The following is a 12,940-nucleotide window of genomic DNA, read 5'->3' on the forward strand; positions in this document are numbered from 1 at the left end:
AAGTCGTCACTCTTTTATTTCTCTGAACCAAACTCAGTACTATTGTCTTTGCCAACCTTGAAACTTTACTGGTTAAAATGGTGTAGATGGAGAAGAATAAAAGTAGCCTTTTTATTTTTTATCATCCAAGAATCTTAAGTATCTTCAAAAACTAATGGATGGTGGTGGACAGGAAGGATCTCTGGTTGGCAGTCAGTTTTGTAATGAAGTATCCTCTGACTGAAGCGTGTTGCTGTATGACCGTCTTGTGACTGTCCAGGCAGCATAGAAACTAAGATCTTAATTTTTGGAAAGTAATGGTAATAACGTCATTATTGCTAATGTTTCATATACTGATTTGATTTTCCTTTTTTCCTGGCACAGGTATTATCACCAAGTATGAGCTCTTTCTCCGTGGACCACTGGAGTCTAAGAATGTATCAGCATTTACCTCAGAGACGAGAGTTTTCTCCAGCTCTGGTTGGCTGGATCCAAGCGTCCTCCCAGATCAAAATCTAACCAAAAAGACTACATTGTCCCCTCCTGAAAGTAATACCATTATAGAGGGTCTACAGGCATTTTCAGCCTATCAACTAAGAGTTGTAAGCGTCAACAGTGCTGGAAATGTCACATCAGAATGGAACACAGCACACACGTTGGAGGGAGGTTTGTATCCACTGCTGTAACTTTCCAATATTGGAGATCAATGGGCTCGCTTTCTCTGTGTAGACATAATAGAGCAATACGTAAAATAGACATGAAACATAATGAATGATTTCCATGTAGTATACAAAATGAGTGGAAGGCATATACATTTGCAGTCTTTTTTTCATTTGTTATTTAGAAATCACGTTTCATAAATTGTTTTAAAAACATCCTCATTACAACTGCTAAGAGTTTCTTTACCTCAGCAGGTAAATCTACCAGCTAACTGTTAGCTCAGTGCTGATCTGAGTAATATTTTGGCATCAAGTTTGACCTTGTGATGATAGATGACTATGTATAGACTCTACAAGTTGGAAATATGTCCAAGGAGAAGTTTCTCTCTTGACAGAAAAGGTCATGAACACTTGCTGATTTGTGAAAAAGCACAATTTGAGAAAATATTCCTGGATCAGATAAGAAATAAATTCTCCAATGTGAGCCTCTTCTTTACACCACCTTAATGTAACAACTCAGAAAGAAGCCAGACCATGAGAAATTTCCACTACATATGCATCAGTAGGTGTAAACTATGGAGAAGTCATCTGCTTACAAAATGAAATAAGGTAATAGTTAAGAAATTCAACAAAAAGACAAAAAAGGAAACAAGGGTAACTGTCAGATTGATTGAAAAAAATGGAAAGGGAAATAAAAAGTGCATGTGGGGGAGGGGGAACTCATTAAGGTATTTGAATTTCAAAGAGATGATATGGCTCATTAAGACTAAATGATTGCCTCCAACATCACTCTCAGCTGTGTGTCTGGATAACAAGCATATGATAACACGATTTTAGATGTGAAATGTGTGCCAGGGTTTTAGCACATACGTATGCAGGGTGGATGGCAGAGATATGACAGTGGTTATGTTGACCATAAATCACATTTCATAGCATATTTCACAGTTTGATGCCATCAGTGGTGAAATAAAGAATTTCCTTCTCTAATCTGTCGTGTAATTGTAGTTATCACAACCAACACTCAAAACCACTGAGTTCACATAAGAATGATTTGTCCATGTTATTTTTGGTAGAAATTTCTCATGTTGTATATATAATGAAATTACTGAATTTTCAGTAAAAAAAAACAAACATAATGTGATGTCCTATTTAAACAAAATATACAGCTTACTGAACCCCATTGAAAACCTCCTGGTTATTCCCCCAAATATTGATTTCTTAACTCTTCCTGAGTTAAAACATTAGTATTGTTGTTTTTAAATGAATATGAACTTGTCTTCTTTGCATTATTTCAGGTCATTATTTTGACTATTTCTCTTTTTCTACAAATAAATACAAAATTTTTGCTTAGATTTTCAGAGTCATATTGTCAGTAGTTCATAGACTGTTAATTTTACTCAAACTTGCTATGTAATTATAAAATATAATTATAAAACATGAAAATAATTTTTAAAAAATCATAAAATCAGAATATAAAAACATATAATCATAAAATTATAAAACATAAAATCAGAGTAACTGATACTTTTAAGTGATTTTCCAGAGCTGCATAGTTCAAAGGTAGAGAATATCAGATGTTTGGTCTCTGTGATTTTCTTTTGCTTTTTTCTTCCCTTCTTGTCCTGCTACTTTTCTGCAACTTATGGTTGAAATGTTATTGTGTCCATTTTCAGCCCCTGAGTTTGTTGCTCCTCCAGATGTGTCTGCACTGTCATCCTCCACCCTCAGCGTAACGTGGAACACGACTGAGGGCCACGGCATCATTGCGAGGGGACAAGTCACAGAGTACAGAGTCAACTTAGTAACTGAGCAAACCACCAACCCCTATGCTCCTCCAGTCGTAAGTCAGGTGAGCTCTTCAATGAAAAATATTAGACATGATGTCCAAATGTAAAAATATATATATATATTTATTTTTTGAATGGTTATTCTTTTAGCTGTCATTATGTATAATCTTTTGATTCTAAATATTTATCTTGTTTTCAGGTTTTGCGTAGGATGGAAGCATCATCATGGCCTGCTCACATTGTAGAAGGACTGAAGCCATATCACATTTACAACTTCACGGTCACACTGTGCACAAGAATGGGTTGTGTTACGAGTCTGCCAAGCACGGGGCGGACCTTACCAGCAGGTACAACAAAAAGATGCCTTGACACAAGCTTAATTATATTTTCTGATGCATATTTAAGGGTTCATTACCTCCTACACTGACAAAGGAAAATATGGGCTCTTAAAGGGAGTTATTATATAAAATAAACTTTTTTTAGCTTTATTTCATGTGATTCCCTCATTACAAAATAACATAACTGAAGTGCTGCTTTGATTCTTTCATTTATGTTTGAGGAATCTCCAGTGGCAGCCATTTGGTGGTGCCTAAACACTTGTTCTCACAAGGTGCTGCATATTTCCTCAAAACTCTTCCTTGGAGCTGCAGTCTCCAGTTGATGCTTCTGTCTCGCAGAGCTAACCTCCCCCACTCACCTCCTCCAGACTAGCGGCAGCAGCAATTAGAAAACACCTGGTGGAACTGCGAGTATGCTGAGACTTTAGTACAAACTATTTCCCAGTCCAACGCTCCTAACAGTTGTTAACAATTTCATGACAAAACTTTGTTGTGACGTTTTGAAGGTGTAGAGCTGGAAAGAATAGGAGCCTCTTAAAGAGACAGAGTCTCGATTTCAAGGCATCAAATGACAAGTCAAACTTCTTTTAAATATGATTTCTACATATTTATTAATACTGTCACTATTTTGTGACAGTATATGAAACAGATAATTTGTAAAAAGATCAAACTTCTCCACCTCCTTGAAGGGTTTGAGTTTTTCTGTGTGTGTTTATTTAGGATTCTGTGCCAGTTGAGTTTCTGTGTCGTCCTGTTGACCTAATTATGACACTCCTCACACTTCAGATTGGACTAAAACAACCAATCTGCCAACCGATTTGCGACACTTTTAAATTTTATATCGCCTATCACAGAGTTTGATTAGATCAGTATGCCACAGTTGATGTTTTTGGCTGAATCTACAGCTAACTCAGTTTTTAAACATTCAGTATTGTCAGATATGTTTAGTGAATCCTATATCCAACAGTATGTAATTCTTGTTTGCTGTCACTAGCGAATCACTTAAGGATGTGTTAGAACAATGGGAGGAACTGAAAGGCATATAATACCAGAGAACCTTGCCAACTTCACGCCGAATGAGTTTGACTGAGGTGCAAACAAATTTAAATAGTACAAACAAAAACACAAATACATAGCAGATCAAAAAGTTAACATTGATATCGACAAAAGTATTTCATGTTATATAGTAATGATATCATGTAGTGTAACAAAGCTTCTCATCGGCACACTCAAACACATTAGGAAGAGCAGTCAGTCATTGCATGCTTGAGTGGTGACAGCATTGGTCATGCTAACCAGAGGGGATATTATGGTGCCAGCAGTAAAAACAATTTACTGTTAATTACAAAGAGAAAAATGTGGCGTAGCACACACTTCCTGCTGGTCATGAATCAGACACACACACAGAGTTAGAGAAACACACATACTTTGTCTCTCTGGTTCTTCTCTGTAGATTAATAGCCTGTACAACATTTAGATGGTTCCAGAATCGAAACAGACAGACGTAAGATTGTTTTTAGTAACTTCATTAGATTGTCCATCTATAATCTGCAACAATCTTCCATTTCCATGCTATTCACATTTTTATTCTGACTTTATGTGCCTTATTCACTGATATCAAATAGCAGTATGAGAACTTGTCCCCACAACACACATTTCCATCTGTTATCTTAGGACTTCTAAGCTTTCTGATTATGCTGTTTTTTAAACAAAGATAACAGTTCCGGGTAAACACACAATGGATGCAAAAATGATGAAAGAAAATACTTGGTCAGAGATTTCAACCTTTCAACACATGTTTAAGAGCTACACTGCAAATATTTCTGTGTTGCTCCAGTAGTCATCCCTCATGTGTAAAGCAATGAAAGATGTCTTGCTTTGTAATTGGTCGGCTGTTTAAATGTATTTTTAATGGCTACATCTGTTGACACAGTGACAGTGTTTATTTCAAGTGATTTCCAAAGACTTCTCTTGACTGTAATACTGTACAACTCAATATGGCATATTGTACCCAGTTGACTCATTCAATGTATTTTTAACAGCCACATCTGTTGCCACAGTTTTCTGTCATCTTACGCCAAAGATGTCCCTTGATTCCACTGTAAGAAATGATAATGGCATGCTGTTCGGTAGAGTTTGCTTTCTTATTTGTTGCTATGTCTTTTATCATAATAGTCTATATACTACGTGCTTCTTCTCTGGGTGTTTGGGCATTATTGTAGCAGATGTCATGGTACCTTAGACCTTTTTATTTTAGCTATTTTAGCTCTTAAATTAAAGCTATATCAGTGTGTAATTTATTTTATTACTTATATGAACAGTATTGGAATATGAAACGTTAAGTTAGTGTCAAAATATATTATTTAGGTTTCTATATACAACTGTAAGTTGCTTGAAAGTTTTGTAATTTTAGCATTGTGAGATCTCCTGAAGCAAAATGTTGTTCTGGTGAGATTTATCCTCTCATTGAGTTGTGTGTCTGGTAAGACGTACTCGAGCGTGCTGCAGATTCACTGATAAATGTCCCTTACATAAGCCTGGACCATTAGAGTCAGCTACCATCTGGTGTAAGTGAGGAGACGACATCTGTGAAACCGCTGGAATTACACCGAAGCACACGACTAAATGTTTGAGCACACATGGTGGCGGACATAATGAGACAAGGAAGGAGATCTCCGTCGATGTGCGTTGATGCATTTGCCATGGTTTCGATGGTGTGTGTCTCCCTGCAAAGTTATTGATCACATTGTAAAGTAAGTGGCTAATCAGGGACTGATTGTGATGTTTTATGTATCCTACATCCATAACTGCTTGTTCTACAAGACATACACACAGAGAGACATACACACATACACGCTTACGTTGTAACACCACTCAACAGAACAGGAACTTTATTGATTTATGCATAATTGGCCTGAGGCCCTTCCTGAGAAAAGAAATATGCAAGGCAAGGGATCACAATGTCAATAAGTGGTGTACTTATGTGCATGGTGTAGCTGTCTGCTAAGAGCCTGTTAAGACATGGCAGCCACTGTAAAAACAGGAAACACACCAACACGCCTGGACAATTGCTCATGGGAGCCTTTCCATGATTTAACTGGTTCATTACCATGTTGACAACTAAAATTACGTTTTCAGGTGAACAGTTAGCTTAATGCAGGTGTTTTAGTTAAGGCCAATTACTTTGCCTAAAATTTGACCTTTAACCCTAAGAGGGCCAACAAATCTGGTACAATGTAAAAGTCTCACCTTCTCTGCCTAATTTGTTTTGTGTGTGTTAGGGTTTCTGTTGTGAAGTAGTAGAATAGCACATATTTAATAGTAAAAGTAGACTTTTGCATTCTATTGGACCACTTGTCCAACAGATGTGAGCTTTTTCATTACATTTCCACAACTACAGAAAGTGACACTAAAGAGTGGACGGACTGCTTCCTCTAGTTTAATTTGGTCTGATATATTTGTGTTGTGAAGAAAGATGACCTGCATAACTATTGCCTTCTTGTGCCTTGATAACAAACGCTTTTGCATGGTTCTTGAATATGTGAGTTGGTGTGTTTGCTAAGGTTTAATTTGATGAAATCTTCAAGCCACAAAATTGAGGATTTCACAAAAAATCCAATAAGTGGCCTATATAATCTCGTTTACAAATACTGTTGGTTTTAATTCCTTAAAGGTGACCTTCATGTTCTACTTAAACACTAACTTCTTTTTATTAGTATTGTGTAGAGCTTTTACCTTTACAAAAAAAAAAATTCTGCTCTCTACTGTTCTGAGCAAGTTGCCTGTTGCCACATCTATATTGTCTATAGCTCCATATCAATGGACTGGTTTGCTATTGGTTTGCAGTAATTTATAGCTGGATGTGCCTAGATGAGGTGTCTAAAACAAGCTATCCACTTCCCTTTTAAGTGCTCTATTACCACTCACACCAACCATGGTCCACATGTGTCACAGAGCTAATTTACTCTCACCACAGGCCATTTAAACAATTACTGAAACGAACACTGAAACAGTGATGGAATGACACTTAATGTACACACATCTATCCCACCCCTATACCAGTCCATGACATGACATGTTTCTCTCTCCATTATTCTACCTCTCCCTACATCAGTCAGTCTGCAGCTGATTTATTTATGATACACAATAAAATTATGGCTTGTGTACTGCCTGCTGTGTTTCAAAGGGACATTTAATTTAACATTTAAAGTGAAGGAGGAAAATTAAATGGATGCTTCATGCATGAAAACAGGATTTTTGTCAATGCTGGACTGTGTGAGGGAAATAAAATCCATTTAAATATCATGACTAATTAAAATAGAATGGCAAATATTTTTGGTTAACTACCACAGCAAAGTTTGTCAGAATGTTTTTGAATTTAAATAAAACTTTGCTTAAAAATGCTGTTTCAGGGAGACACACTCAATCATCTGAACAAAATGCCATTTGATCTCACATTATTTATTTATTTTATTTTTTTAACTTTTTATTTTCAATAGCCTTCTTATACAAACATATTCACATGTCCACGTTTGTCACATTTCGCATGTTATTAACATCTTTTTACACAGACCATTTTAGACATTTAACCTACAATAAGTATACAAGCTGTCTAATTCCGGCCCTGGCACAAGTCATCTGGGGTCTGTTGATGGAGGAAAAAAACAAACAGAAATCCATTTTGATCTCACATTATTAATAAACAATTTGCATGATTTATCTTTTCTCCCACTTCTTTTTTCAGTGCCTACAGGATTGTCTTCACCTCGATTACATCCTGTAAATGAAACCACCATTCAGATAGACTGGGATCCTCCAGTTCAACTTAATGGACCCAGCCCACTTTACCAGGTAAAATAACTGGTTTACAGTTTAATTAAAAGTTATCAGATGCTTCATTTATTTGGTTATTTGGTTGTTATAAGTGGGCTGCACAGTGGCGCCGTTGGTAGAGCTGTTGCCTTGCAGCAAGAAGGTCCTGGGTTCGATTCCCGGCCCGGGGTCTTTCTGCATGGAGTTTGCATGTTCTCCCTGTGCATGCGTGGGTTCTCTCCGGGTTCTCCGGCTTCCTCCCACAGTCCAAAAACATGACTGTCAGGTTAATTGGTTTCTCTAAAATTCTCCCTAGGTGTGTGTGTGAGTGTGTGTGCATGGTTGTTTGTCTTGTATGTCTTTGTGTTGCCCTGCGACAGACTGGCGACCTGTCCAGGGTGAACCCCGCCTCTCGCCCGGGACGCAGCTGGAGAGGAACCAGCAACCCTCCGGACCTCATTTAGGGAAGAAGGGTGTAAAAGAAAATGAATGGATGGATGGATGGATGGGTTGTTATAAGTGTAAATGAGCTTTTTTCCTCTCTTTGGTCTACAATAAGATATTGTAAATAGTTCCTGCAGAGATTAATGACACAGATTCTCATTAGACGTTCTTTCCCTGTGTGTTGATAAGTTAGTGCACATATCCAGGGTTTCTAGAGAAAGTCTCAAATAACTTTCATTTTCTGTTTATTATAATGATAGACATTTATTATTTTGAGTGACACATTTCACATTCTAATGCAGTTGTACTAGAAATTGTTCTACATGCTTAGTAGAACCACACCTTTTAAAGGTCGGATTTTGAGAGATTTTAATCCACTTGAAAATGAACTTATTTATACATCTAAAGTCTCTATGATCTTTCAGTTATTTTATTACTTGTTTTGTTTTGTTTGTTTGTTTTTTTGTTGCACTTAAACATTTCAGATCATCAAAAGATTTATATCAGAGAAAGATAATTTGAGTAAATACAAAGGACAGTTTTCAAATCCTGATTTCATTTTAAAAAAGCTATTTGGACTAACCTGGCATGTGTTGAAAGTCAAGCATGTCTATGAGTGAGAGCTTATTGGCAACAGTTGCCATCAATTGTTTTTATTAACTGATTGTCATTCTCATAAGTCAAATGTTGGCCCACATTTCTTTACAGAGTTGTCTTAATTCAACCTCATTAAATGATTTTTGATCTGCTTCAAAAAGATTATAAGCAAACTGATTTGCTACATTTTCTAATAAAGAGCAGAATTCATGGCTCTATCAAGTTGTTCAGGTCTTTTTTATTATTGTTTTAAAGATTTCTATGGCAGTAGTGGTCTCTTTTCAGCAGTAGCTGGATTAGAGGAGGAGCAGTAGTAAGACATGCATCCTGGGGCCAGGATTCAAACCAGGAGCAACTGTGTTGAATACTGCAGCCTCTGCCTAAGGTGCTACTGCTCCACCACTGAGCTACTTGACCCCCAAAATGATTCAGATTATTAAGTAATAAAACAGACACATGTCATCACAATATGATATTTCTGTAGAGTGTTTTCCATCTGAAATGTTTTTAGTTTTATACTAGATATAATGGGTCTCATGATTTTTGTTTCATGGGTCTAAACTAAATATTTACCCCAAAATCTTGAGAATGTTTTGGAGTTTTCTTTGTCAGTGTAAAACTTAATTTCATACATTTTAGATAAACATTCCTGTTGTGGGCACAATAAAATTACTAACAGTAATTAATATATATTTTACACAATATATGTTGTATTAATACTCTTATTACTATATTTTTCTCTTTTACAGGTGGAGAGAACAGACGTATCACTCTCTGACCCACAAGAACCAGTTATCAGAGGAACCAGATTTCCAGGGAATGGTTATTACCAGTTTCCCAGTAATACTCTTCCCAATAATGCTGATTTTACAGGTAAGGAATTATGTCTAAATTATTTTTGATACATCTTTAGTGAGATTTATTTTTATACTATCCTGTCTTAAGAGATTTAGAAATCTTTTGGATGTTTTAACTTGTTCTGACACAGTACAAATATTGATTGAACAAAAATATTGTCATTTTTCTGCACTAATTGCCTTCAATTTGTCCTTTTGTGTTTTCTGTCCGGTTTTAAGTCTTAATGATAAAAAATAAATTACAGGGGGATATAGAAATTTTTTAACCTTCTATATTGTTTTAATGTTATTTCTTCATCAAAAACATACCTGGAGTGTTGCTTTGATTCTTTCGGGCACGTTTGAATTTCCTGTGGCAGCCACTCGGTGTGTCTTTTGCCCCACACTGCTCCACCAGACTAGTAGCAGCAGCAATTAGCAAACGCCTGGTGGAACTGCAAGTCTGTCGGGCTTATCAAACAAACTACGTTTCAGTCCAACACTGCTTATTACTGTTAATGGGATTATGAGAAGCTTTGTTGTGATATTGTACTGAAAGCAGCATGTTGGAAAGAGCAGGAGCTTCTTAAAGAGACCAAGGCCATTTTCAAGATGTCAAATTATGAAGTCCAATTTATTTTCAGTCATTTTTAATGTACACAACATTTTTATGGTATCTGAAGTTACTTAATTGTGGTATAAAATGGTGCTGTGTGCCTTGAAAAATGCAGAAAATTGGCTCTTTAGGACCATTTTGGTGTTCTTTAGATTGCGAGTACAATTTCATATACATACATGAATTTTTATGTTCTGGTCTTTACACAGCAACTTCTGTCATACAGTAACATTCCTTTAGAATGACTTCCCCAGTCAATCTTAAAGGACAATTATCTTTCTGTTTACCAGCATCATTAGAGGGTTGAGCTGCACAGCCAAACATGTTCTGCTTCATCTGAGAACATCAGCCAGTCTGACGCTCATAATTAATGACTGCTGATACTAATCAGTAGGATTTGAGCATGCAAAGCTCTTTGATGCCACTTGAGATTGCTTCCCTCTTTTGTACAAACTAAGTATCACCAGTTATATTTGTCTCTGCAAACAGAGATATAAGATGCATTTTAATGTTTGAGTTATGTGATAACATTAAAACCATGTTAAATGTCAAAAATTTAAGTTGCATCTTTGGGCAACAAGACTCTCTGAAACCTACTTGTTGGATTTATTAATTTATAATTCTCTAAAAGAGAAAGTTGTTATTAATGTCCACATAATCATCCTTAAAACATGTTTTTTTAATATATATATATATATATATTTTTCAGCAATTAATATCTATATTAATTTGCACTGTCTATAAGTATTTTTATATTTGTTTTATGCTAAAGAATCCATGATTGAATTTAGACATAAATAAAGAATTTGTAGACGTATTGTTTTGTCTACTGGGAATACATTTATTTTCTATTTCGAACACTAAATAACTATTCTGCCATGTTTTTCCACTTTACCCGGTTATCTTCAGTACGCACAGTTTACTCCCAGATCAACAAATTACGTTTTTGATCTCTTCTGTGTCCTTATAGAACTAAGGTAAACAGTTTCTTTGAACAATGCCAACAAACTGATGATGATTTTTGTTATTGAGACATGCTTCTTTGCCCCCTCCAGTCTCCTCCTTCATAAAGGGTAATGGATCAGACAATCACTTTCAGACCGGATCTATTCTGGACCATCAATGTGTCGGCAGTCCTCAAACCGTCGCCCTTTTACAACCGTCAATACTAATAGCATCATCTGCAGACAATTATTCCCATAGAAGCGCACGGAAGAGCGAACAAATCAAAGCCAAATTGGATTATGAATGTAATGCAGTGTAATGCCCCCTTGAGAGTCAATTGATCACAGAGGAGAGACTCGTCAATCGTTGATATCTCGTGGAAACCTTGTAACTCCAGCAATGATAACTATACAACTGTAACTTTTTTTATAATTACTAAATTGCTGTAGTTTTGTGTCTTTTGCTTTGACCTTTCATTACATTATTAATCTCTGCAAGTTAAACTTTTTTTTAAATTAATTTTTCTAATTTAATTACACTTTTTCAATCCTTGAATCAATGGCTCCATCAGTAGCATTGGTCCCTTGGAATTTTTTGTGGACTCTGAAGTAAAAAAAAAAATCTAAATTAAAAAATGTCTCATGGCTGTTATTCATTTGTTGTTTCTACTACCGGTAGTTCTTAATGCAGGTAGTTTTATTTCCAAAACATGTTGAGGATTCATCCTTGAGCAGGGTCAATATTGTGCATGATAAATCCTATTTAAAGTAAAACAAATTCTACCATTTGAAATTTAATAATATTTACCCTTTCACCTGTTGCTTAATGGTCACTTTGCTAACATTATTTTTGGTCAAATAGGTTATTTTCCATGTGCAATTACTGCGATCGGAGTGCATGTTTCCATAAATTAAACCCCTTCACTTATGTTTGGAGATGTTTCTTAGTGCCTAAAAAGGTAGTTGAGGTCAACATTGGCCACAGTGAATCTTACTTTAGATGAAACAGAACAGTATGTAACCATGCTGTGATATGAATAACCTCTGAGTGCCCGTTTCCATAAATGCCTGTTAGTTCATTCATCTTACCTATCTGTATTCCTGCTGTATGACTTCCTGCTCTTCATGGTTGCATTTGAATTAACGACCTTGTGTGTCTCGGTTAGGAGTGACATATGTTGTTCTTTGTAAAATAATGTATTTAAATGGAAATGGATCTCTGTCTTCCTCTTTGTAATTCTTCACATTTTAGCCATGAAGTGGGTTAATTGGAATGGGGAAGATGTCCTGCTTATATTTTTTGCTAATCCAGATGTATTTCTTCAATCATCAGTTAATGAAGTTAGATGAAACGTTACACAAATACTTTAGAAAAAAATAAAAAATAAATAAATGCAAGAACAAATAGACTTGGACCATTTCCAGACACCTCTAATACAGCGCACTGTACTGCAGCAAGTGAGCAGGAAAGAGGGAAATGTTAAATGATACAAATTATTTTTCCTTAATTAATATGATTGATTGCTATGCACTGACGTTGAGAGGAGAGGGGGAGAAACGTGTGAAGGGAAAGTTTGCACAGACATCATTAGTTTTTCCCCATTTAAAGATTAATCAGAAGAGGCTGGGCTCTTTAATTCTGTCATTTGTATATTTAATGGGCTGCTGCAGAATCTATGGGTGTAATTAGCTAGCTGCCGCGCTCTCATTAATACGCCAGGCTCTGATTAATGCCGGCAGAGAGCTAACATGACTGGAGTTATTCAGGTTATGTTGTGTAGATGATTACACACAACCTCCGCTGTTTACTAAGACAGAGCGAGGAGAAACAATAGGCATGAAACAATATGAACTAATAAATAAAACTCTAAATTGCAAATTGGTCAATATTTCGACAACTTAATGTTACAAATCACAGTGACAAAAAA

The 12,940-nt window shown here is 36.0% G+C and overlaps 1 protein-coding gene across 4 annotated transcripts in view; it reads left to right on the forward strand.

The window, feature by feature from the left end:
* ush2a (Usher syndrome 2A (autosomal recessive, mild)) overlaps positions 1-12,940 on the forward strand; it is a 198,440-nt gene that overhangs the window by 54,477 nt on the left and 131,023 nt on the right. For all 4 annotated transcript variants that reach the window (XR_006368583.1, XM_044095875.1, XM_044095889.1 and 1 more), the window contains 5 exons: positions 364-645; positions 2,312-2,487; positions 2,625-2,772; positions 7,508-7,614; positions 9,366-9,489. Coding sequence is in view for 3 of the 4 variants with exons in the window: in XM_044095875.1 (XP_043951810.1) it covers positions 364-645; positions 2,312-2,487; positions 2,625-2,772; positions 7,508-7,614; positions 9,366-9,489 (837 nt within the window). In the remaining variant the exon portion in view is untranslated. The remainder of the gene's footprint in view (positions 1-363; positions 646-2,311; positions 2,488-2,624; positions 2,773-7,507; positions 7,615-9,365; positions 9,490-12,940) is intronic.

The sequence above is a fragment of the Gambusia affinis genome, linkage group LG02 (genome assembly GCF_019740435.1).
Source record: "Gambusia affinis linkage group LG02, SWU_Gaff_1.0, whole genome shotgun sequence".
Taxonomy (NCBI): domain Eukaryota; kingdom Metazoa; phylum Chordata; class Actinopteri; order Cyprinodontiformes; family Poeciliidae; genus Gambusia; species Gambusia affinis.